The sequence below is a fragment of the Loxodonta africana genome, chromosome 16 (genome assembly GCF_030014295.1).
Source record: "Loxodonta africana isolate mLoxAfr1 chromosome 16, mLoxAfr1.hap2, whole genome shotgun sequence".
Classification (NCBI taxonomy): Eukaryota; Metazoa; Chordata; class Mammalia; order Proboscidea; family Elephantidae; genus Loxodonta; species Loxodonta africana.
In genome coordinates, this window is record NC_087357.1 from 64,906,857 (window position 1) to 64,934,393 (window position 27,537).

At 37.8% G+C, this 27,537-nt stretch overlaps 2 protein-coding genes across 2 annotated transcripts in view; one reads left to right on the plus strand and one right to left on the minus strand.

Annotated features, from left to right (window-relative positions):
- The window catches only part of CTNNA3 (catenin alpha 3), a 1,776,048-nt gene that overhangs the window by 1,029,642 nt on the left and 718,869 nt on the right, over positions 1–27,537 (minus strand). The gene's annotated exons all lie outside the window — the stretch shown is intronic.
- The window catches only part of LRRTM3 (leucine rich repeat transmembrane neuronal 3), a 211,973-nt gene continuing 194,376 nt past the window's right edge, over positions 9,941–27,537 (plus strand). The window contains exons 1-2 of the mRNA XM_064269887.1: positions 9,941–10,097; positions 24,807–26,338. Of these exons, the coding sequence (XP_064125957.1) occupies positions 9,941–10,097; positions 24,807–26,338 (1,689 nt within the window). The remainder of the gene's footprint in view (positions 10,098–24,806; positions 26,339–27,537) is intronic.

Here is a 27,537-nt window from a genome sequence, read left to right on the forward strand (position 1 = left end):
TAAGCAATAAAATTTCAAAAGAGAAAACCAACTGAACAGAATTATAAGTAAGCACCATGGAAAAATAAAAATGATAATCAAGCTGCCTGAACGAAGTTTATACTTGTAGTTGCGTAGCTGCATGAGAGCTACAATGACTTGGTGATACTAGCTGCATAAAGTGTTGGATGATGGTCCACCACCACCAACAGCTGCCATCCAGTGGACTCTGATTCATGGTGACTTCACGTATATCAGAGAAGAACTGCGTGCCACAGGGTTTTCAAGGGCTTATTTTTCATAAACAGATTGCCAAGGCTGTCTTCTAAGGCAACTCTAAGTGGACTCAAATCTCCAACCTAGTTAGCGGCCAAGTCCTTTAGCCATTTGTACCAATGACTTTGGGGATGATAAAGTCTGAAAAGAACAAGGGCCGCTGGGAGAAGTTTAAAGAATTGGGATTACTCAATTCAAGAAAACAACAAAAACAAGGGTTAACATAATATGCTAGAATTCAATTCAAGGTGGATCCTTTTTGGTACTGAAATACTGAAAATTATTTTGCTATAAGGCTTCCAATTTGCCATAAGTGTGGCCTTAAAGACCAAGAATAATTCAATAAGAACTTTTTGGCAGAGACAGGCAGGAAAACGTGGCACGTTCTTTGCAATTGGACCATTGTTTTTCTCATCCTTATATTCTTTGTATCCAACTCTGTTGGAAACACAATAGTAGCTCAATAGATGTATATCTCTTTGCATTTTATATACTGGTGGTACAACCTATGAAATATCCTGCAAGAATAGATCATATCAGAATAAAAAATTATCAAGTACTAATTACCTTAAATTCTTTCTAGAACAAAATACACACAAATAAAACTGTAAATTAAGTGCTCACTTCATCCATGAACTTGATAGTTGTTACATGATCTCAAAACAACCTGAGAGGTAAAATATGTGTTAATTTTTAGAAATGAGGAAGCTGAGTAAAAGAGACAATTAATAAATTGTACAGAGTTTTATAGGTATTAAAGTAGGGAAAGAACTCAAGACTGCCAGATGCCAGAAACCATATTCTATTTACTTTATTGTTCTAAAATATCGAAAATATCCAGAATTGAGTCTGTTTCTTTAAGTTGTTCTTTCTTAAGTCTTCTTTTATGAGTGTTTATCCTATTGTACAAGCTTGTCTCCTATTCTCCATTCCCCTCAAATATGGAAAAAATACAACATAATGTCTAACTTAAGCTTGTTATTCATAATTAGATAGAAAAAAAAACATTAAAAAGATGCAAGAAAGAACATAAAGACAGATAAAACAAGGACAACTTAGTGTAGTGTGAAAAAGAACGTTTATAGCCAGAAGGTTAAAAAAAAAAAAAAAAGATAAAATAAAACATCTGAATAGGAGTCTATTTATGTAGTAACTAAAAAAACAAATCATTTTGTCCTCATATTTTTTCCTCATATTTTTCCAGATTCATATTTTAATTCAGACATTCACAATGATTTTTCAGAGAGTATTTATCACTTTGATTTCATAATAGATTATTTATGCAGACTTTTAAGCACAGTAATCTCAACAAAGAAAGGGAACACATAGGATGTCATAATTTCTACTTTTTTATATATAATTAAAACAAATTAACTGTGGCATTAAATCAAAAAATCTTGTTTCCATTGAAGTAAGTCTTTGCAAATACAGTACTTTAAGGATGTCTTTTAGTTTGTAAGAAAGTCAGAAAAATTATCAGAGCTGTGGCTACACGCTTAAAAAAAAGAAATTAACAATAAAATTGGAAATAATACATTGAGAAGCTATATTGCTATATAATTGTGCCATCCGTGAGTGTAGAGTGGGAAAAGTGAAAGAAAAAAATAAACGAGAGGGCTATTTGGAAGTATGCATGCTAATATACTATCAAAAGTAGATCGTCTTCATCTTCTACTATTTTGGTTGAGGTTTAGGAGGGTCTATTTTTTACATGATCACCTCAGAATGACCTCTGGTTACTTTAAGTCTTAAAGACCCAAAAGCTATGGTCTGACCTTCACACTTTATTGAAAACATGCACTGAAATCAGACAGGGGGAATGAATTGCAGCCCTTAGTTATCACAAAACAGCTGTGTCACCCTATTTTGTTGGACTTCGGGTTCCTCATCTGTCAAGCGCTGGGTATGTATCAGCAGTACTTAACAAACCACTGCCTTGAAGAATTTTCACATTTTTTGTGTAGATCAAAAAGTATTGTCACTAACCTTAAATAAGATGTATTCATGGGTTGGGGGAGGATATTAATGACTAGAGTTTTCTAGTCATTAATATACAGTGTGGTTTAAAGACAGGAAAAGTGTGTGTCAGGGTTGTATCCTTTCTTCATGGATATGAAGGAGAATGCAGCATCAGGATTGGAAGAAGACTCATTAACAACCTGTGATATGCTGATTACACAACCTTGATTGCTGAAAGCGAAGAAGGCTTGAAGCACTTATTGATGAAGATCAAAGACCACAGCCTTCAGTACGGATTACACCTCAACATAAAGAAAACAAAAACCCTCACAACTGAACCAATAAGCAATATCATGATAAAAGGAGAAAAGATTGAAGTTGTCAAGGATTTCATTTTACTTGGATCCACAATCAACACCCATGGAAGCAGCAGTCAAGAAATAAAGTGAGCATTGCGTTGGACAAAGCCGATGCAAAAGTTCTCTTTAAACTGTTAAAAAAAAAAAAAAAAAGCAAAGATCACTTTAAGGACTAAGGTGCACCTGACCCAAGCCATCATGTTTTCTATCTTCTCATATGCATGTGAAAGTCGGACAATGAATATGGAAGGCTGAAGAACTGATGCCTTTGAATAATGGCATTGGCAAAGAATATTGAATATACCACGGACTGCCAGAAGAACAAACAGATCTGTCTTAAAAGAAGTCCAGCCAGAATGCTCATTAGAAGCAAGGGTAATAAAACTTTGTCTCATATATTTTGGACATGTTATCAGGAGGGACCCATTCCTGAAGAAGGACGTCATGCTTGGTAAAGTTGAGGGTCAGCAAAAAAGAGGAAGACCCTCAGTGAGATGGACTGACACAACGGCTACAACAGTGGGTTCAAACGTTGTAACAATGATTGTGAGGATGGAGCAGGACCAGGCAGTGTTTTGTTCTGCTGTACACAGGGTCACTATGAGTCAGAGCTGACTCAACAACAAGAATTTTCTTAATATAAAATGTTCTTTCATATATTTTCCTCAATTTCTACTTATTTATTTCTTGTTCTATATTCTAGGGGAAACACTGGTGGCGTAGACTCGAAGGCACTGGGTACTGGAGTTTATATTCTAGGAGAGGAAGACAATCTGACACTGTCATTAACAACACTGGCATGGGAGCCAAACTGCTTGGGTATAAATCCTAGCGCTGCCATTCACTGGATGTAAAACCCGTTGCCATCAAGTCAATTCCAACTCATAGTGACCCTTAAAAGACAGAGTAGAAATGTTCTACAGGGTTTCCCAGGCTATAATTCTTCATGGAAGCACACTGCCACATCTTTCTCCCAAAGAGTGGCTGCTGGGTTCAAATCACTGACTTTTCAGTTAGCAGCCAAGCACTTAACCACTGTGCTACCAGAGCTTCGTTCACTAGATATAAAAAAAAAAAAATTTTTTTTTTTTTTTTTTTTATAGACACTTGTAATGTCATTTATTCTACGTCTCGGTTTCCTCATCTATAAGATGGAAGTAGTACAAATGCTTCCTTATAAGGACGTTATAAGGATTAACAAAGGCAATACCTAGAAAGCAGTAGAACAGTGCCTGCCTAAACCCGACACAAATGATAGTTGCCATAACAAGAGCACGCAACAGGAAGAAGTTTAGCACAGGATTGGACACTTATCTTAAAATTCAAATGTAAATATTACATGGTGCGCCACAAAGAATGCCATGACTTCTAGGTGCTTTACAATTGAACGTTATCCTTCCCTCCAGCTCTAAAACAGCTTTTGGTTCTGTTATGGAGGCTAAAGGGTCCTATGAAACACAATCCACATTTTCATTTCTTTCAAAATTCTATACCTAGATTACATAAAAAGTTCAGGTGGGTGGGGATGGCTGGATGGCAGACAGTTGGATCACAGGTTTGATTGTTTACACTAATAATGACATTTTGTTAAAAGTTTGTTCTCTCAATGCAAATTTTATGTCACGTCCAATCTGGCCAACTCCCACGCATTTTTGTGGACTCAGCTTGAGTTCTCTTTCTGGATTAGGTGTCCCTCCTGCAGGTTTAAGGTAGCATCCGGTATCCAGCTCCATGAGCACTTATCACTCAGGAGTAAACTGCTGTTTTAAGTGTCTCTCTCTGCTCTTAGATCTTAATTTCCTTTACAACAGAAGCTGTGGCTTATTAATCTCAGTATCACAAGAATATTGCACTTACTTTTATTGAATACCCTGTAAATGTTTGTTGAATAGGTGAATGAGATTACCCACCCTGTTTTGAATAAGTGAATGAGATTACCTACCCTGGTTCCTGAATAAATCTTCTGTTTAAAATGTCTTCTTGTAAAAAAGAAATGAGGCATATGCCTATATAGGCTGTTAATGGAATGGCTGTCAGGATATATTTTTCACTGAAAAGATGCAAGGCATTTAATCATACATAGCATGCCACCTTTTATCTAAGAAAGAGGGAATAGGAATACATACGTATGTGTATCTTTAAATAAAAAAAAAAAGGAAAGCTAAATCAAGAAAGAAAGGAAAGAAGCAGCAAGGGGTCAAGAGACGACGCTACTAGATCTTTCTGAATATACTCTACTTTGAGGTTTTGACTTTGGAAACATGAAAATGCTTAAGTAACCATTAAAAATTAATTCTAACTAAAAAAGTAATCCTTAAAAATCTAAAGCAAAATGAGACAAATGTAACTGTGTATGTATGTATCTTTGTGTGTCATAGAGACCCACTCTGCAAAATCCAAATTATGGAAAAGTCTACGGGAAAAGTAACCCAACTTCTTCAACAAATAAAGTTCAAAGGAAATATGGAGGGAGGGAGGAATCTACAGTATAAAAGGAAGTTTAGTTTCAGATTTAGACTTTTATTAACTAAATACCACGTGAGAATCTAGTTTGGATACTGGTTTAAAAAAACTGACGTGTGTGCATGTGTGTTTAAGTGTGCACTTTCATTTACTGAATTTGATGTTGACTGGTATATGGTGATTTTATCAAATATTTGCTAGCTTTTAAAAACGGGATAACAGCATCATAGCAATACTTTTAAAAACAGTGCTTTTTTAGAGTTAGAAATAAAATGATGTGTCGGATTTCCTTCGAAATGATCTGTGAGGGTGGGGGTGAAAATAAATGAAGCGCAGCCATGTGCTGATAGTTGCTGAAACTGAACCTGGATTATGGGTGCAGGAAAATTAATTGTTATCCTGTCTATTGTGGGATCTGTTCAAAAATTTACATAATAGAATGCTAAGAAAATGAAAAATAAGTGCAGAATTAGACCCAAAAATTCCTGTTGAGGTTTTGATCATGTTGCATTGAATTTATATTTAGATGAGGCTGCTGAGGCTGCCGACTCAGACACCTATCTCTCTCCGTTGTGTCCTCAGCAATGTTTTCGTAGTAGCTGTCATTACTGCTTTTGTTTCTAGGTTTCTTGGTCCTGAACATTTCTTAAGCTTAGTCACGAGTAATTTCAAATTTGTAAGACTTTTCCTGTTTTACTTACAATAACCAGTTTGGTAGCAAAGAGGAAGCAATTGCTTTTGTACACTTATTTTTCAATCTTTTTGGTTACTAACTGCCTTTCTGGTACCAATAATTTTTCTGTTAAATCTCTTAGATTCTTCAGGTGGACAATCCATCATCTACCGATAATTATTTTCTTCTTTCCTTAAAAACCTATGTGCTGTGAACTATACTGAAAGGCGCGCTAATCCTTCAGTTGTTTCCTAAGTTTTATATTTTGAGAGGTTTTCCATCTTAAAACAAAGACAAACTTGTATTATGTTCCTGCCAAATTTGGAACTCTCAATGTTCCGTATTAGACACTCTCCAATTAATATATCGGATGAACTTGCATAACGATTGAAGTTCTCTACTTACCCTAGCATCAATTATAGTTCCAACAACACCATCTATATCTAATAGTTGGGACTATAGGCCCCAATCAAAAAAACCAAACCCATTGCCATCCAGTCTATTCCGAGTAGAGCTGCCCCATAGAGTTTCCAAACAGCACCTGCTGAATTCAAACTGCCAACCTTTTGGTTAGCAGCCATAGCGCTTAACCACTACACCACCAGGGTTTTTTTTTTTTTTTTGGCCTTAACAGATATTAAAATACATGTGTTGATACCACTGGAAGATTAGATAAAAGAAGGCTTCTTGATGTTTATTCTCAGGCAGATAAAATAGCAAGATTAAATTAAACAAACCCAGATTTTCCTTTGTCATAAAAATGGATGTGGAGAAGGCTATCAGAGAAACTGAACAAAAATTTTGGAGACAATCTCAGAATATCAACATAAGTTCTTTTACCATAAAGGATGCATTTTGTAAAGAAGTTGCATTATTATTCCAGATGACATTATCTTGGCTTCACTACACACAGCCCATCTGGGAATTGTCTGGCTTGCAAACCTTGGCTGGAAGCTCTAACTGATAGCCTCAAATTGATTCTGATATTGAAAAGTCTAAGGGAAGTTAGTGCATGCCCCATGTGAGGCTGCTTGGGATAAACTGCCTAAGACACCTAATTTTCCTATGGGAAAAGACCAAATAAGTTGGATCAAGTCACCACATTGATTTTATATTATGAGATAAAAACTTTTCCCTTTAGTAGACTGCTTCTCACAGTGACTTCAAGTGCTATTGCTTCGACCTCAAGCCTCTGCAGTGACAATGTGACTTCATGCCAGTTTCTTTCAACATACAACTGCCAGACACAATTATTTCTGACAACAGGTCCACATTTATCTCAGTCGAGTTGTAGTATTTGTGGACAAGAACCTTATCCAAGCTGTCACCATTGCACCTCATCTGTTTTAACAAATGTTTAGGATAAAAAATTGGTGTAGACTACCAAATGTGCCCTGAAGTGGACTTTTTAAAATACTGACCAATAATTCTTGCCAGGCTTTTCATTGTTCAATACGTTTCAGGGTGTTCACTAAAAGGTGCCAGTCATGCTGAATACTAGTTAGGTTAAATTTCATGATGTGTGTCAACCATCTCTACTGAGAATAACCTGAGAACTTATAGAATGAAAAAGAAGTGATTCTAGATGCTGTTCTGGCCAGATGTATTAATATTTATTTTTTTAATTGTTCATTTTGATCACAGTTTTTCTTTGCTAATGAGATATGCAACCACTACGTGGTGACCCGGAAAGTTCAAGCTAAATACCCTGACTTCCTCATTCCGGCTTTCAAAAAATAAATAAAAATAACTAAGGGCCCGGGGGCAAATACTGGAGGAAACCAGTCTTAGCTGCCCCCGCAGATGCCGAACAGCAAACACATGCACAAAGAACCTAAACTTGTCCTCCTGGCGACCTGTCAAAGAGATGTCCCCGACATGGGGGCGGCTGGGAGGAGTTAGGCCACCATTTTCGCTCCGCCACGACCATTTTGAGAGTCCTGGATCCCAGGGCAGCTGCACCCACCACATGAGGATAATGTCACCGTAAAGACCGCCCCCCAATCCCGGTAGACCACATTCTTGAACACATCCTGAGGGGGAGCCAACTACTCTGTTTTCCTCCCCATATAAACCCCTGTGTCTGTCCATAGGAGAGCCACCTTAGCAACCCGAGTTCCAGTGTGCTCCTTTGCTTGGCCAACCAAATAAAGTTTTCTTCCTTGGCTTTGACCCGACCTGTGTCTTACCGTAGCAGAAGCGAGACCTGGAGACCCGGGAACACTAGGAGTTATAGATGTAGACTTAGATCAGTTCTATACCCTGCTGTTGAATCTATATAAGTGCCGTTTGTATGGAGTCACAGAGCACACTGCATTTTCCATGTATGCATGCATTTCCTGTATTGTAATGAGTCTTTTTTATTATTATTATTTATTTGCATGCCATTCTAAATTATAAATACTTTGGGTGTAGAAGTGTGTGGTTTTTTTTTTTTTTTCCTCTCCCAATTCTATCTCCAGCATCTAGAATGGAGACTGGCACAAAGTAGACATAGAAGGTTCAGATTACAAATAATCATTTAAGTCAGGCTTCTTCAAGCTGAATTCTAGAGCCATACTTCTTGACACTGTTGGCAGGTTTTTGAAGGCTACAGATTTCCCAGTAAGGTCCTCAATGAAAGTGCAGGAAGTCACTTGACACAGCGCCATGGGTGAGGCCCAGAAGAAGTAAAGAGCCTCAAATAAGGAGGAATTGTCCCCAAATTGCCCCTGCACATTTTGACAATGTTAAAGAGTTGTTTTTCTGTAAATACAAGGTCATTTCCTTAAGACACAAATGAAAGTGTCCTCAAAGTAGAATTTCTCTGGTTAAAAAGGAAAGATGAAACAATAAAAATACATCTGCAAGGCTTCTAGTCAAATAGAACCTACAAATGACAAAAAGATAAAACAATAACCTGGCTTATTGACCCAAAGTTTGAGTGTTCTTCACATTCAGTAGAATAAATAATTTACGTGGCTATGTACTACCTGGTCCCAATTATTTTTAATACAGGCCCACACCGGGTTATCAGAAGTTACACAGTGGGATCCTTAATAAATGGTTGCCAGTTTGCAATGTTCAACTTACTTGTGAGGCTCTACTTCCTAGAGATGCAAACATACACACACAAATCAAGTTCACTTTCTTTTTTCTGATTTTTTACTTTTAAATCACAAATATAAATTTGAAAATAGCTAAACAAATCAGCTATGAGTATTCTTTGCAGGGAGTTTTAATTATGATAAAGTCATTATAAATGTCTCCCCCTGAATCATCTTGAGATTTTCCTTTCAACAAATACATATGGAATATATATTATCTGTTGACAGTAAAAATTTAAAGATGAATAAGGTTCTACTATCCCTGAATTTAAAGGTTACTCTGTTTGAAAAGCTGACCTATAAATTACAGTATAATGTATTTATATGCCATATGTAAACACTCCAAAAAACTTAGGAGGAAGTCACCAAAATCCTTAGAGAAGGTTTTATAGAGGATGTAAGACTTGAGATACCTCTTACAGATTTCATCAGATAGAAAATAGGGGAAGGTTGTTCCAATAAGAGAAAACATCATTAAAAAAAATCACGAAGGAATAACACAACATGGCCTGATCAGGGAATGGTGAATATTTTTCTGTGACTAGACTCTAGGTTGCATGGCATATTAGAGGATAAGTGGAAAAATGACCAAAAAGTACGTTTGGACCACATAGTAAAGGATCTCTGTAACAGGTTACATCCACTATCCTTCATAACTGCACCTGTCCCTACCAAACGCACCTGCCAAGTCTTATAAATATGACCCTCTCCACTTCACTCCTACCCTCAACCATCCATCACACCTGATTAGACTCAGGATGGACACCCTATCCAAGAACGACCAACTCAGAAACCAGCCAGCAACCTATGAGGTGCCACAGGACAAAAAGATTAGCTCAAATAATCAGTTTTTTTCTTCTCTGTAATTTTAAACTGGTACATATCGAATTTTTTTTTTTACATATCGAAAGAATGAGCTGATCTGCAGTGATGCTGATAGATAGTCATAAGGTGAAGGATAGGCATTGAGGATATATCATGGCAAGCCAACACATAGAAAGCGAAGATCATGAATAAGCTAGAGGTCTGAGGCAAAGCGGAGGTGAAAACAAGCCAGCTGATACAAATGGAGAGCAGCAAAATGGTAGGGCACTGGAGGGAAGCTATGGTTCCATGTCCAGTAAGATTCCTGCCCTTCTAGGGAGATGATAGGCTTTATCAAACAACGACATGAACTAAATCAGAAGAATCCGGTACATCATGAGGACGAGTCCATCGTTAAACCCAGAGGTGACAGTGAGTCGTTCAAGGCATCTAAGCAGAATAACATGACCATTTTTATAGTAGTGTTTTGGGAAATGGGTAAGATCATTCTGAAGTTGACCTTTGGGCTATTCCACTGAAGACTCACCAAATCTCGAAAGTGAAGGAAGCAATAATTCTTTTCTGTTTACCTTGTTCCTTGAAGTAGATAGCTTGCTGTTTTAAAGATTATGTTAGACATGTGGGAGAGAGGCTATGTGTACTACAATATTAGTGGTTTCTTTCCTTTTCAGAGCCAATCATTTTATATGTCTCAGTGACTTAAAGGGGCATGGGCTTGAATAATTCAACATCAAATAAGACTGCTCCAGAAACTAAATTTCCAACAGTAGGAGGAAGGGTAAAAGAAATGTTTTGCCCACTGCAAGGAATGTGATTATTAAATTTAAATTAATAAAAATTTTGTATTTTTGATAAAATATTAATAGGGATTACCTTTGGATGCCGATACCATGATTTCTATGTTTTATAGTAAATATGTATTATTTTTATAATGGAAGAAACCAAGCTTAAAGAATAGTTTTGTAGAAGACCTATCTGTTTCATTTATAACCAACCGAAATAGATTTTCAATCTAGGTCTGAAGAAATCTATATAAGGCTAGGGAGCAAATGATCTATTAAGATGTCATCTATATTTTTTCATGTGGTACAGAGACTTTGATTTGGCTTCAAAGAAGACAAAATAGTTATAAGAAGTAAACTGGAGCCAAAGGATCTAGGTTCCAAAGTTCCTGTACCCATGTCACGTATGAATGGAGCGAGTTACTTCATTTCTTCGGGCTTCAATTCTCTGATCAGTAAAATGTGCTCTGGAAAAAATACTCTCAAAATCCCTTCCCATTCAGCGAGTCTCTAAGGATTTATATCACTACACTTGATATTACTATAATATTTTCAAAGTTTAACTTGCAAAGCTTGTTGGTCACTTGAAATTATGTAAAACCTCGCAAGTCTTTTAGAAGTATTCACAGAAAACATTCAAAGATTAAGAATTAGTACTAATGGCCTAAACATGTGATGATATGTTTGTTTTGATTTCTCTAGGCAGAAGCCTAGAGCAGTTTAGAAGGAAAATACCAAGATTGAAAATTACATACATCAAATAAAAAATATTTGCATGATTTTAGCTAAATACTATAAAGAGGGGAAAAAATAGAATTAATGTAGATTGTTGCCTTTGAGGGAAAGTCTGGTCTGAAATATAGCCAATGCATACAAGAAATAATTACATGACTGTACGTGACCTATCACCAGTTTCTGAATGCAGATTCATACTGGGTAATCAGAAGACGCAAATTTGGATCCTAAATAAATGGTTGCCTATTTGCACTATTAAATTTACTAATTTTTTTTAACTATTAAATCACAAATATAAATTTGAAAACAGTAAAGAGCATATTTTTCAATTTGATACTTCATTCTAAAATATAAGTGATAATAATTGAAACCAACATTTTGATACAAAAAAGTGGAAAAGTAAATGTATATTTAAGTTCAGTTGGTTTCTTAAGAAACATACTCAGGCAGTTTCTGGGATATAAACAAGATCTGTTCCTAAGTCTGTCTTTAAGTCAAACTTGTAGCTAAATTGAAACAGGTACATATGATTCTTTTTTAGCATCAGTTAGTCTAATATTTGCCTTGGTGTATAGTATATATTTTACCTTTCTATGCATGCAAAGGAGCCCTGGTGGCACAGTGGTCAAGAGCTACAGCTACTAACCAAAAGGTCAGCAGTTCAAATGCACCAGCTGCTCCTTGGACACTCTATGGGGCCGTTCTACTCTGTCCTATAGAGTTGCTATGAGTCATAATCGACTCAATGACAAGGTGTTTTTTTTTTTTTTAATGCATATAAAAGTTACAAAACACTTCCAAATCACATATGTTTTCATGAGTATCACAAAGTAGTGCATGCGTTCATTATTACAAACTATTGTATTTAACTCAAATTTTTAATATAATAAGTTTTATGGCAGTCCTTTCTTAAGTACAAGTCAGATGTTCATAACCTGGGGACTGCCTGCACATAAAATTCTATTATTTCTCATGATGAAATCATAAGCTCATTATTTTGAGGAAACATTGGACTCAAGAAAATTAAACACTTATGGATATCAAAGATATTTATATTTTCAAATAGCTATAATAAATACAAAATTGAAATGCTAAAGAAAATTCAGTTTAAATTAACACGATGGCCTGAAAAGTCATTCTATTCCAATCAAATATCTTCGCTCAATATTCCACAATAAAATATAAACACAAAAAAGGTATTTAAAAACAATATTTTCCTAACACTTCTGGAAGCTGCTGTCTTGCAGAAATGAACAGGTTGACCTAAGCTAAATAGAGCATTTTGTAAAGACCTCATGAAAGTGATGATTCAGAGTTCAGAAATAAATGAACAAGTGATGGGCCATTTCTACGGCAACACACACAAAAAAAGTAAATAAAATAATGGTGGACACACTTACTGAACTATACAGCCAAGGAAGCTGCAAGTAACTACAACATATCAAACTTTCTTCTGATTTAAAAGATTGTGTAGAGAAATACGTACATAGTAAGAAACCTTATAATGACACTGGTTAAATACAGACTGGAAGACATGGGTTGCAATGGAGGGTGTCAGCCCCCTTTTACAATTAAAGACCTTTCCTTCCCATTTCTATCCTCGGGTAACCGCTCTAGCTTATACGGCAGCTTAATCAGCCACTTTCCTTCACCCTCTGTCATCACCTGACGTGCCTGAAATCTTCCATGAGGAATTCATATCTGAAACACGGCAGATTGTCTGCACATTTTATTGCCTCTTCCTCCTCAAAACTCATGTAATGACAGCGGAATACAAATGAGGATGAGGAGACAAGAGTGGATGAAATAAATATTTCTAGAAATTTTTGGAAAATGCAGAACTCATGATGAGGGGGATTGGCAAACATTTTCTGTAAGGTGAATTTTTTTAGCTTGAAGGCCATAAGGTCTCTCAACTCTGCCGTTTTAGTGCAAAAACAGTCAATATGTAAACAAATGAGCATGACTGCCTTCTAATAATACTTTGTTTATTAAAACTTGACTTCATTTATACCACTTGACCGAGAAGCATCATTGCTGGATTTGATCATGCCATAGCTTGCTCACACCTCATCTAAATTTTAGATAGATAGAGAGAGAGAGAGATTGATAGACAGATTGATAGATTGATGATAGATGATAGATAGATTGATTGATTGATTGATAGATTGATAGATACATAGATGATAAATTGATAAATTGGGTGGGTGGGGGGTGGGGAGGGCGTGGCGAGGTGGGGGAGGGGTGGGGGGTGGCTGGATGGATGGGGGGATGGATGGATGGGTGGATGGACAGGTGGGTGGACGGACGGGTGGGTGGGCCGGTGGGTGGATGGGTGGATGGCAGGCCAGCAGCATACAGCAGAGGAAGTTACCCGAGAGTAAGACAAAAATAGGAGTGAAAAAAACAAAGGATTAATCCAGGGAATCCAAATTCGGACCAACAGAAGTTCTAGAGAGAAAATAGGGTGAAGAAATTTAAAAAGGAGTAAAAACAGAGAAGCATTTGATTCTGAGCAGCAAGACAAAGTGTGAGAAGACAGTGGAACAATATCTTAAGGATTCTGTGGGAACATGGTTTACATACCAGAATTATATATACAGCCAATAAAGAATAAAGGTAAACAAACAAACAACAACAAAAATGTCAGGCATGCAATTTTTATTTCCCATATACTCTTTGGACTCTATTAGTGGGTGTGCTTCAACAAAATGAGCAGAAAATAACGAAATGAATAAGCGGAATCCAGGAAACAGGGAATCAAATACAGGAGAATGGTGAAGTAAAGTCCTAGATTAACAGCTATGATTAGATATCGAAGCAAAGGAAAGTCGCCCATGACAAAATAAAACGGAGGGATTATCTGAAGTGCTTGGATGTTTGGAAAAATTAGGGACTTGACAAATATCGTTAAAACATTTGGGAAAACAATTAGCACTACCCTATTTGTTTTTTTGTTTTTTGTGTTTTTTTTTATAGACAAAACTAAGCAAGTATGAAAGAGGGAGAGAAAGAAAGTAGGTATAATTTTCAACTGCAAGAAAAAGTTGAATGAAAATGGAAATATAATCTAGTATACCTCTTGACCCAGGAATGTCATTTTTTACTTAGTCATCATTATGTAAATACTGTACATTTATTAGTATATTAATTTCAGAAATGAAGAAAGTATATCATATTAAATCCTCAGTCATAATTTCAGGAAATTGAAATATCAAAAAAATTCAGGAATCATGAAAAGTAAATAATCTTGAAAATACAGTAACTGCATCTCAGAAGATTAATTGGTGCAGATGGTGAGAAGAGGGAGTAAGAATGGATGTTTTCAACACGAGCTTTTTCTCTTATTTGCTTTTAAAATGTGTATATGTATTTTTTTTATATGTATTGCTTAGTCAAAAATAAAAATTAGTTTAAAAATTTAGTGCTCCATAATTGATATTTTCCGTTTCCCGGCATTACGTATTAAATTTCAAGTACACTGAGAAAGATAATACCCTAAGTCACTATAGGGTTGATTTGTTGATAAATTGTTCAAAAATAACTGGGTCACCATAGGCACCTGGGGACAGAGTTCTGGGAATGAAAAGGAATCCCTGAAGGAGAGGTAAGAAGGTACTTGAGGGAAATGTTTCCTTTCTATTTATTATATGTGTGAAATTCTTGTTTGAACATCAGGTGTAATACATGAGGATGAGTTACAGCTGATGAGGTCTGCAACAGTCTGAGTAGGAGGGGTCCCTCCTGACCGAGCAAATATTCCTCGTACCAGCCCCTAATCCAGGGCTCCAGATGTTGAGCGTTCTGTCCCTGTTGAGGAATATTCAAGGAGGTTATTTCTTTGTCCAGTTGAGAAAAGACCCTTGGAGTGGACCACAAACAGAAAGGGAATAGTGTTCACCTTATGAGTTCTGTTTCAATGTTTATTTTCTTTGTTTTATCTCCAAAACTTGGGAAATTTTCACATTTCAGCTAGACTACCCAGTTCAAGAAAGAGAATTTGTACACTCTTGGCTGAAGGTTCAAAGGCAGAGCAGTGGCCGCCTGAAGCCATTGTGAAAGCGTCAGTGATGATCAATGGAAGACCCCATGGGGAGCTTACATCTGAGGAGACAGTCACATAAGTCGCTTCCTACTGCTGTCAAATACTAACTCCTCAAAAAGGAATTCCTGAATATCCCATCAAACTCTCACAAACCCTTACCCAAAAGAAACCCTTACCCGCCATTATTTCTCTTCATAACATTAGCGCTAATCGTCATTGTAGTATATACTTAGATGTTTATTTTTATTATCTATCTCACTAACTAAAATGAAAGCCCACTGTAGTAGGCACTTTATTTTATTCACTGAGGTAGCCCCAACACATAGAATGGTATAAGAATTTAATAAGTGTTTGTTGAACAAATAAATGACTTCTCAATCCAGCGCCAGATAAATAGGTTCAGAGCTTCATTTTTACTAAGGATTTCTGGAACCCTGGTAGCACAGCGGAAATCCTGGTGGCGTAGCGGTTAAGTGCTACGGCTGCTAACCAAAAAGTCGGCAATTCGAATCCACCAGGCGCTCCTTGGAAACTCTATGGGGCAGTTCTACTCTGTCCTATTGGGTCGCTAGGAGTCGAAATCGACTCTACAGCAATGGCTCTGGTTTGATTTTTGGGTAGCACAGTGGTTAAGAGCTCGGCTACGTTTGCTTCCAGTCAGTTTTTGTTGAATCACAGTTTTGCCACATGGGGGCTCTGTCGTTAGTCACAAGGCATTTCCTAAGCATTTCCCCACACCCTAAGGGAACTTGGTTAGCAGGGGATGGTCACAGCCAGGGAACATTAACCATACAGAAAAGGGTTCCCAAGCTCACCTTGAGAGAGTCCCCAAGCAGGCTGATAAATTTCAGTGTAATACAGGGACCCAGAGTCTCCTATTCTCTGCTACTGCAGTGCGAACCTATGCAGGGCTTCTCTTTGAAGTTCACTATCTCTCAGGTCTGCAGCCTAAAGTAAGAAGCCACATTTACTGTTTCAGGAACAAAAATAGAACTAACCTATGGAACATTAGTTTCCTTATCCAAGAATTCTATTATCTTTCCCCACCTGGTGGTTGGGGGATTTAATTCCTAATACTGACATATTTGTCAGGAAGGCAAATTAAAAAATGCCCTAGTATACCCAGTTGAAATTATTATACATAATGTTTTAAAAGTGCAATAAAAAATTATCTTCAGAAATCATTGTTACATCAGAACATATGTGAAGTGAATATAGCAAAATGCTTACAATGATGCAATTTAAATAATACGGACTTTATATTCATGGCACAGCCTTACATGAAAAGGGAAGCATCAAATAGTAAGGTACAAACTTGGTTAGGAGGCTTTAACAGCTCTTTTAAAAATCTTTCATTCCACTGTAAGAAATTGTAAGAATAATTTGGATATATATGGGTTTTTATATATACACACATATATATATATATATTTTATATATATAGCTTTAAATTTTACAGTGTGACTCTGGTGCCACACGTTCCTTCATGGAATTTGTTCTAAACGAAAAGCTAGAAAACTGATTTCTCTCAATATAAATGGCTACAAATGAATTTTGATTGCCGTTTCTTCGTAGGATTTTTTTGGACCTCTGTTAGGAGAACATCTCAATATCAACACAAAAGTTAGCAGGTTTGTTTGGCAAGGAACATTATCGAATAATTGCTTTTGCTCACTACAGGCAAAAGGGATGCAGGATAGAAAGTGAAGAACAGAAATGCTGGTACATATGAATTTTAAACCAATATAGACTCACATTACGTTATTATTAATTCATGTTCTCAGACTTGCCAGCTGACCTATTACTAAGTTCCCTAATAATATAAATACCACAAAGTAGAAGTATGTATTCTCCTCTAAGCTCTAAGTCCCATATTACTCAAAAGTTCAAGTCTTAAGTTTGCTACCAAGAGCGAACAGCTGTACCAAGTATCCATTTGGGATCGGATATCCTGCCTAAATTAATGGATAGATTCTTGCCCAATGTACATACTATTAAAACTTACTTCTTGCAAGTTAAATGGCACAAGGGGAAAGCAATCAGGCAAATGCAGAATATGGGAAGAGCTATCATCCAAGTGACTTGGTATCTCCAATAAATTGATGTCATTAAAAAAATAGAAGCAAATTCAGAGACACGAAAATCAAATGCAAGGTGTGGATGTTGGTTAGATCTGGGTTTAAAAAAAAAAATCTTAAGGAATTATTGTTGATTTGTTAGGTGTGATAATGCTAGATGATTAAATTAAAAGTCCTTATAGGCTAGAAATGTACACTGAAATAAATTATTTATACACACAAGCACAGTGTTTTTACACAAATAACACAGGCGTATGTGCATTCTACATTTCTTTGCCAACCGAGCCCCCCTCCAGGTATTTTCGTAAATGCACCATAAAAAAATTGGCATAGCACGCTTATGAAAATACCTGTGGGAAGCAGGTGGCAAACTGCACATTATTTGTGTAAAATAACGACATAGTATCTGGGATTTGCTTTTAAAATACTCCAGAAAGAAAAAAAAATGTGAAAAAAACCATTGCCACTGAGTGGATTCCAACTCATAGCAACCCCTTAGGACAGAGCAGAACCACCCTAGAGAGTTTCTAAGGAGTGCCTGGTGGATTCGAACTGCCAACCTTTTGGTTATCAGCCGCTGCTCTTAACCACTGCACCACCAGTGGAAGGGTAGGTAGAAACAGGGAAACAAGACCACAAAATACTGAGGGTTGAAGCTGATGATTAGTATGCTGTTCTCTCTACCTTTGTATATGTTTAAAATTTCCGTTAAAAAAAAGAATAATACAAGTATTTCCTCGAAGTCACATAGTATTTCCAGTCTTCAAAAGTTCTCCACCAAGAGTTACACTTTAAGAGTGTTAGATTTGTCTATCCCCAAAATTTAGCTTCGGGCCACTTCTCCAGGAAGTGACAGCGAGGAACGCAATGAAACCTGAGAATAAGGGCTGATGCTGCCATATAAATGTAACTTCAAGTGCGGCAAAGGGGATGCATTGGATAAACTTGCAAGGTCTCAATCATTTGAATTTGCCACTTTCCAGAAAGACACTGTGAGACGCTTTTAGTGGTCAGACCTGGAACCTACTTCACCCATTTATCTAAGTCAGGGATGTTCACTCACAACCATATAAGCAACCAGACAGGGTTTTCAACGGAGCCATTGAAGCAAGCAGATGGAAACCAAGAATATATCAGAAAAGTTTTAATGCTCTGATGGAAGATCAAAATATATAATTGCAAGGGTAGAAATGCACAGGAGAGTTCTAACCAAACAGAAATGAAGGAAATTATTTCCATAACTGTAAGGAAATCTACACTGGCATTCTGGCAATCCTACTATACAATAGGGGACCTGAGTCACAAAATTAAGCTCTTTATGATATCTAGCTCAAATGCATTTACTGGCAAAAGCACTTTACAAGTTAGAATACAGAATGTAAATGATATATGTTATATAATCTATGGTTGTGATATTAAAATTATGTGTAAAAAGGAATACTGAGAATTTTTTTTTAGTAATATTGGTGATTATCTGACTCTGCCCTTGGTCCTTTTGGTGACCCCAGGCTTAATATTCGTTCTACTTATGTGAACTACTAGACAGCCTAAATAGAATCAAAGAAAAATTAATTTTCTCATAGTACTCTGATTCCAGAAATATTTTATAGCACTTTATGGTTTACAGTGTACTTTCACATAAATTACGAAATTGATTCTAAAGTGAAATCTTTAGATAGTCATAGGGCAAGTTTTTTTAGTCTGGCTTTACAGATGAGCAAACTGAGATCTTCAGAACTTTTGGCCAAAGCCAGTTCCAAATTCCAAATGTTAACTGACATATGTAATAAATAGTATATGCCATACTCTAGATTATCGTAGAAAGATATTTTGGGGTTCACCAAATTTATTTTCTAGAACACTCAGTCCAAATGTTCCCATATCTGGCCTTTCAGTAATTTTCAACTTTATTAACGTTTTTGGCTTTATGAAAAGATGCTGCTCTGTCTAGGCTATCTGAATAGAATCCCATGTTGGGGGCTAATTTTACTCAACATTTTATAACTGTTCCAAGATTTTATAATACCTTTAAAATATTTAAAAATACATCATGGTGTCTCGTGGTCTAATATTAAAAAAAATAGCTTCAAAATTAAAGTCTCATAAAAGTGAAGAAAACTTGTGAGAGCCAAATTTGGACCTAGTGCCTCTCTGACTTCGTTTCCAACGACTCTTCCCTTTGACCCCTTCACTCTAGACTCCTCAGCCTGTTTACTGCTCATGGAGCACATGATCTGCTTCTACCTCAGGGCCTTAGCACCAGCTATTCCCCACGTCCTTAAGGCTAACAACCTCACATACTTCAAGGATGTGTTCACGTCACTTTCTTAATGGTCCTAAACATCCTACTTAAAATTGCAATCCACCCCAACCCTGGAACTTCCAATCGTCCTTACTCTTCTTGTTCTTCTTGCTCCCATAGGTACATAAAACCTATGTATGTTTACTTATTTATTTAGTCTATCTTACGCTTTAGAATGCAAGTTATACAAGGACAGGAATTTTTGTTTTCCTCACTGATGCATTCCAAAAAAAACCCAAACCAGTTGCTGTCAGATCGGTTCCAACTCATAGAGACACTATAGGACAGAATAGAACTGGCCCATAGGGTTTCCGAGGAACTGCCGACCTTTTGGTTAGCAGCCAAGCTCTTAACCACTGTGCTGCCAGGGCTCCAAGTGCCTAGAATAGTGTCTAGTACATAACAGGTCCTAGAACTATGCATCTGATAAATGAAGGAAATCTCTGAGGCCATCCCCATACTAAGATATCAGTACACCCTATTTAAGCCTTGATTTTCTAAGTTTTATTTGGCAATTCAGTTTCATATAGGACTGAAATTTCGCATTATATACTGAGATTGGATTTATTTACCCAATTTAAACAAAGTACATTCAGCTATGTTTAATTAAACAAATGCAATTAAAAATAAAAAAACAGCTTAGGTACATGACACTAAGTTTTATAATTGTATACGTCATTAAAGTCCTAGATTCACTGGGGAAGTTTAACTTGTCAGGTAGTTTATGGTTTATTCCGTATGTGTTGTTAAGTGCAAAAAAAGTTGCTAAATACATAATGGAGTCTAATTTGGCTTCTGTTGAAAGTCAACTCAGAAATAATCAGCTTGCTGTAGTCAACAAATAAAAGAAAAATAAATTTTAAAAAAGATTAACAACAAATTATTAAAACCATTTAGGACATAAGTTTTCATTTTAGGGACAGCTCTATATCTTTGGAGTAAGTTTTGCAACTTCACGTATTCAGTCTGGTTTAGGATTTCAATATCTTGTTTTTGGATTTCTCCACTAATCTCACAGATAGTTCTCCCTTTGCAGGCTCTTCATTCTCCTGAACCAGGACACAGCTGGTGGCGTTGCCAGCTTAAGTGGTAGTGCCAAGGTAGAGAAGTGTCTGGAGGTAGACCCAATCTAAGAGTGGCTACTGATTGCCCTTCAAGAGGACACCAATTGTCAATATTAAGAAGAAATGGCAATTTATGAGATTCAAAGTGTGAGTGTGAAGTTACAACTAAAAGGCAAGACAAGATCAGAGCCAATGTACCAGAAACAGGTCAGAAAACTAAGGACAAGGTGTGTAACATGGAGGAGAATTTTATTTACCATAAATAAATCCAAGAAGATTTTTCTTAAGAAAAACAGAGTGAGAAAACTACATTCTCAACGGGTTCCACTCTGCTTCTGTCACCAGGGAGTGAGAGATGGACAAAGAACAGAGCTGACGGGTCCTCTAGCCATCCTAGAGCAGCCCGCTGCAGCTGTCAGGCAAAACAGATGTCTTGTTGACTACTTCCTATGGGGAAGTGCAACAGAGACAGATGAGAAAAACCAAAAAACCAAACCCACTGCTGGTCAAGTTGATTCCAACACATACCAACTCTATAGGACAGGGTAGAACTGCCCCATAGGGTTTCCAAAGCTATAAATCTTTACGAAAGCAAGCTGCCGTATCCTTCTCCTGCAGAGTGGCTGGTGGGTTGGAACCACCAACCTTTAGGCAAGCAGCCAAGTGCTTTAACCACTGCGCCACCAGGACTTCTGATATGAGAGAACTGGAGGGGTTATAATTCAGATCCTCCTTAGTATTTTTTGAGACATATAAGTTGTCAAGCTCCAATTGGAAAATTAGATGATAAAGGCTCAAATTGTTACCCGTAGGAAATGATCCATGGGGAATTTTCAAAAGCATGTTTACTGTTCTCACAAAACTTACAGTCTAATCATAAAGACAAGAAATGTCTGCATGAAAAGTTAAGGTCATGTGCTGACCATCTAAGTTTTGCTACTTTCTAATCTCTTGGAAAGCTGGAAACAAGAAAACTTTCTCCAAAACTGTATCCAATCCCACTGGCGGAGGAAATCTGTGGGGGTCAATCTCACGTACACAAAACCGATATTACGTAATCAGTTCAATACAATATCAACTTGCACTTGTGACTCCTATAAAATGTACTTAATCAATAAATATTTATTGAGCATCTGTGAAGTGCCAGGTGCTCTTACAGGCATTAAGGAAACTGAAAGAAATAAAATAATGATTCTATCCTCATAGAATTTACATGCCAATAGAATGTTTGTGTTCATCATTCTCTTCCCATCGGAATAAAACTCACTATTATTTTTAATTGGTCCCTTACAGTGAATTTCTTAAATCTAGTTATCCATCAGAGCCTGATGATAAGCACCCCTCCCCTATCCCACTGAATCAGGATCTAGGGCAAGGAGTTGGGAAATGTACATTTTTAAGAAGGTCTCAGACTTTAGATGCAGTCATATTATGGATCGTTTAGGGGAATCATGACTTAGAGCATAATGCTGAGAAATTAGTGACTTTCACTAGACCGTATCTGGGGGATCCCTTCTGATTATGATGACTAACCTTTATCAAACTTCTCATCCTTGGAAAATATAAAAGATCTCTAGAAATTTCCATAGCCAGTTCACCTAACACAGACTAACAAGGCAAACTTTTTAAAGAAGCATACCATTTAGTTTTGAACAAAATGGTCATCTCTATCGTTATAGGGGTCAGAAGTTTATCACTGCTTTGCTTTGAAGAAGAAAAGAATAAAACATGAATTACTAATCATGGTGCATAGAAGCAAAAGATTCGCTCTAAAGGTAAGGCTGAAAAAATGGAGATTTAGAAAGGTTTCTCAACAAAGAAGGTAAAACTTCCTGAATCTCAGAAACTACTGTGCACAATATGAAAAGGCTTTCATTGAAGTAGTTCTTTGTGAGTTAACGACAGTCAGTGTAAAAAAAAAAAAAAGTCAGTGTAAAAAGTCAGTATTAAATACTAATCAACATTCAATACCAGCTTGGGAAAAAAATGCAATAAGGTTTATATCAAAAAAAAAAAAAAAAAACAGCTAACACAGGCTTATTATGTGACACACACCATTGTAAGTACTTTCCAGATATTAAGATGACTTAATCCTCAAAGCATGTCTATGAAGTACATTTTAATTATCATGCCCATTTTGCAGATGAGAAAACTGAAGCACAGCGAAGATAAGTAAGCAGTAGCCAGGATTTGAACTTAGGTGCCAGTCTGTGTTCTTAACCACTAGCCTAAACTCTTTCTCCTTAGTTTTTATAATACTTCTTTAAGTACTTCAGACCAACGAACCTTCTGCAACCCTATTCTAGGGAAAAGGCATTTGTTGATTAGCATTTCCCTGTCCCAATCTGCTAATCAGCCTAATTTCCACTTGACTCACTTTAAAAATGAAAGTAAGTATGTTGTTGAAGCAGTATCATCTAGTGGTTAGAGGTTTGGGCATAAGAGGGATGTGGTTCTAAATCTCAGCCTTGGCACTTGTGTGTTATATGGCTTTTATTGAGTTACCTCTCCAAGTCTCAGTTTCCTCACCTTTAAAATGGATGTTATAATGGAACACCCATTGTTTAAAGACAAGATAGCCCATTTAAAGCAGTGAATAGCAGCGTCGATAAACTCAGAACCAAATGATCACTTGATCCTTCTACTGATGCTAAGAATGGTTTATTTCTCTTCTAATAAGAAAAAAAAAAAAGCAACCAAAACAACAAACCAAGACATAAGCCATAAAACCAATTGTATTTTTTGTAGGGAAACAAAGAAAGGCTATTAGATCCATTAATTCATATGTCATTAGTTATCTCCTCTCTTCCAAAATGTATGTGTCTAGCATCCTGAGATACCTTGCATTATATAATGCCTGTGACTTCAACAGGTCAAATGGGCAGGCAGTTAATGCTTCTCTGTGAAAAACCCGATAATTCATTTTATAAATTTCAGTTCAAAGCCTACATCGAGGTTAAGAAAAACTGACACACCGTCCGTGAACTTAACGTCAAGCTCCAGAAAAACTCTGAGCAGTACATGTTTAGCGATTAAGTGGACGCAGAAAATAAAGACAGTGCCAAATTGTAAAACAAGACTTGGAAATTACAGAAAACGTTGCTAGTTATTGATTACGGTGACCATTCAGTTCCTACTGAGCCACCCAAAAGAATCATTCATTTTCCAGCAGAGAGTCTGCTCATTTGCAAGATAAAAGAGAGACATTTCTGCACATGCCCATAACGTTCTTCGCCACTGGGGGCAGCTTTACATAAGACTGCATTCACCGAAACCAAGCAACAGTCCGAGCAGCTCTCAGAATGCCAGTCTGCAGAAGTGAGCTGAGTGTGTGCGAGGGACGGGGCTCTCCTGCCTGCTGGGCTCCAACGCAGCTCTGTGGCTGAACTGGGCGCTCACCACCACAACTGCTGGGCTATGGAATACAGATGGGGCAGCTCAGGTAGCCCCACGCTGCCTGGAGGAATACATCATGCTTTCTGATAAGAAGACATTGTAGAAGCCAGGTTTTTTTTTTTTTTTTTTTACCCCCCCCCAAAAAAAAAAACTGTAAAGATGCAAAAACGTAACATCCATGAAGATCCTATTACCTAGGAAGATTTCGATGTTTTGCTGTGAATGCGGTGTTGGGATTTATTTGTTCTTGGAGTGTTCTGCGTGGCTGGCAAAGAATAATGTCCCAAAATCGGTCCATCTCCCAAGGGGTCCAATTTTTCTTCCTGGGTGTCAGCGAGCCCTGACTCACTACAGTGCAGCTGACAGGGGCTGTCATGCAAGTGGCCCCCTAAGCCAAAGCAAAAGACCTAAGGACGACCTTTGAACAATACAAAGGATGGGTATGTTTTGACATTTTTCTTATTTTATTCTTAAAAAAAAAAAAAAAAACTCTAGTCTATGTATTAATTCTGCCTTAATTATTTTAGAGATTACCTTGCTCTGCTCTAAGGCTATAAATCCAGTTGTTTAGTGGACACATTTCCTTGCTTAACTATTAAAAAAAAAAAAAATCCTAAAGACAATTCTCTTTAAATCACATGGAAATCATAGTAGATGTTAAATGCTGTTATTCAGATTAAAAATTTTTTCTTAATGAAAATATATATGCCTATTTTTGCTTGATTAAAAATGAATGAATTCTTTTTTTGGGGGGATAACTTTTCTAAGTTGTTTTTATTTCCAGGTTTCAATGTAATTAGGCTACTGAGCGGATCAGCTGTAGCACTGGTTATAGCCCCCACTGTCTTACTGACAATGCTTTCTTCTGCTGAACGAGGATGCCCTAAGGGCTGTAGGTGTGAAGGCAAAATGGTATATTGTGAATCTCAGAAATTACAGGAGATACCCTCAAGTATATCTGCTGGTTGCTTAGGTTTGTCCCTTCGCTATAACAGCCTACAGAAACTTAAGTATAATCAATTTAAAGGGCTCAACCAGCTCACCTGGCTATACCTTGACCATAACCATATCACCAATATTGACGAGAATGCTTTCAATGGAATACGCAGACTCAAAGAGTTGATTCTGAGTTCCAACCGAATCTCCTATTTTCTTAACAATACCTTCAGACCTGTGACAAATTTAAGGAACTTGGACCTGTCCTATAATCAGCTGCATTCTCTGGGATCTGAACAGTTTCGGGGCTTGCGGAAACTGCTGAGTTTACACTTGCGGTCTAACTCCCTGAGAACCATCCCTGTGCGAATATTCCAAGACTGCCGCAACCTGGAACTTTTGGACCTGGGATATAACCGGATCCGAAGTTTAGCCAGGAATGTCTTTGCTGGCATGATCAGACTCAAAGAACTTCACCTGGAGCACAATCAGTTTTCCAAGCTCAACCTGGCCCTGTTTCCAAGGCTGGTGAGCCTACAGAACCTTTACTTGCAGTGGAATAAGATCAGTGTCATAGGACAGACCATGGCGTGGACCTGGAGCTCCTTACAGAGGCTTGATTTATCGGGCAATGAGATCGAAGCTTTCAGTGGACCCAGTGTTTTCCAGTGCGTCCCCAATCTGCAGCGCCTCAACCTGGATTCCAACAAGCTCACATTTATTGGTCAAGAGATTTTGGATTCTTGGATATCCCTCAATGACATCAGTCTGGCCGGGAATATATGGGAATGCAGCAGAAACATTTGTTCCCTGGTAAACTGGCTGAAAAGTTTTAAAGGTTTGAGGGAGAATACAATTATCTGTGCCAGTCCCAAAGAGCTGCAAGGAGTCAATGTAATTGATGCAGTAAAGAACTACAGCATCTGTGGCAAAAGCACCACGGAGAGGTTTGATCTGGCCAGGGCGCTCCCAAAGCCCACATTTAAGCCCAAGCTCCCCAGGCCGAAGCATGAGAGCAAGCCCCCCTTGCCCCCCACGGTGGGAGCCACGGAGCCCGGGCCAGAGACCGATGCTGACACGGAGCACATCTCTTTCCATAAAATCATCGCGGGCAGCGTGGCCCTTTTCCTGTCTGTGCTCGTCATCCTGCTCGTTATCTACGTGTCATGGAAGCGGTACCCTGCGAGCATGAAGCAGCTGCAGCAACGCTCCCTCATGCGAAGGCACAGGAAAAAGAAAAGACAGTCCCTAAAGCAAATGACTCCCAGCACCCAGGAATTTTATGTAGATTACAAACCCACCAACACGGAGACCAGCGAGATGCTGCTGAATGGGACGGGACCCTGCACCTATAGCAAATCAGGCTCCAGGGAGTGTGAGGTATGAACCGTTGTGATAAAAACGCTCTTAAAAGCTGGGACATAAGTGGTGCTGTATTGAACTCTGGTGACTATAAAGGGAACGTGGTGCCCCCTCTCCCTTCCCTCTCCCTCTCACTTTGCTGGCAAGGTCTTCCCCTGTCAGTTTTAGCACATTCATAATACCGGTCATTTTCCTCTCATACATAATCAACCCATTGAAATTTCAATACCACAATCAATGTGAAGCTTGGACTCTGGTTATAATAGAATGCCTATTGTATAAGACCCTTAATTGATTCCATTAATGTCACACTTGTTCTAGGATAAAACTTCTTTCATAAGTAATGCCCCACATCTGAGGTATTCTCCTTCTGGTAGGACAAAATCTACAGTTCTAGGTTTGCAGTTCATTAGCAAATCAAGGAAAAAGTAAATGATCCCAGGTACTCGGGAGCTCGAACCAGTTTTAGATGACTTGAGCACAGGAACCTGTAGAGACAGAGCCTTAAAACAATGCCTGGCTTAATAAGAAAAATGCAGGAAGCTGTCAAAATGTGGTGCTGGGTTCAAGCAGTACCATGAGTGTTTTAATTACCATAAGACAAGCCCAGGAGGAAGCAGGGGGAAGGGTTAATATGCAGCAAGTTGGCAACTGTGGGGAGATGGTAAAAACACAAAGTTTGAGACTAGAAGTCTTATCTCACAAACCAGTCCCTGTAATATCAGACCAAAGGTTTCACTGTCAATTTCCTCTGGCCTGTACATTTCCAAAAAAACAATAAAATCGTCAGGAGGCAAATTTGAGGAGGCAGATTTCTCCACTGCTCCTCACGTTGGAGAGTTTTCACAAATGAGGCTTGCGTTTGGGAAGGTGGCTTGCTACATGCATGTGGTTGAGAGCTTGCCAGAATTTCTCTTTCCAGCTCTTTCAAAGACGCTAATGTAGTCAGCAGAATCGTTAGCCCTGTCCTGTTCTCCTGTTTAGGATTTGTCAGGCTGTCCTGTTGTGTTCCATTATGCGCCCTGCACACACCAGTCCTTAACGACTGACACTTCATTCAGATGCTTCAAGAGAACACGTTCCAAGACACGCTTTCTACCAGCAGCCTCACTGAAAAGGGTCACTTTGATAACACCTTAACTAAATGTATAAACTAAATCCTAGGGGGGGAAAAAGAGCAATCCTATGGCAATTGTCTCTTGCTTTTCTATTGCCGG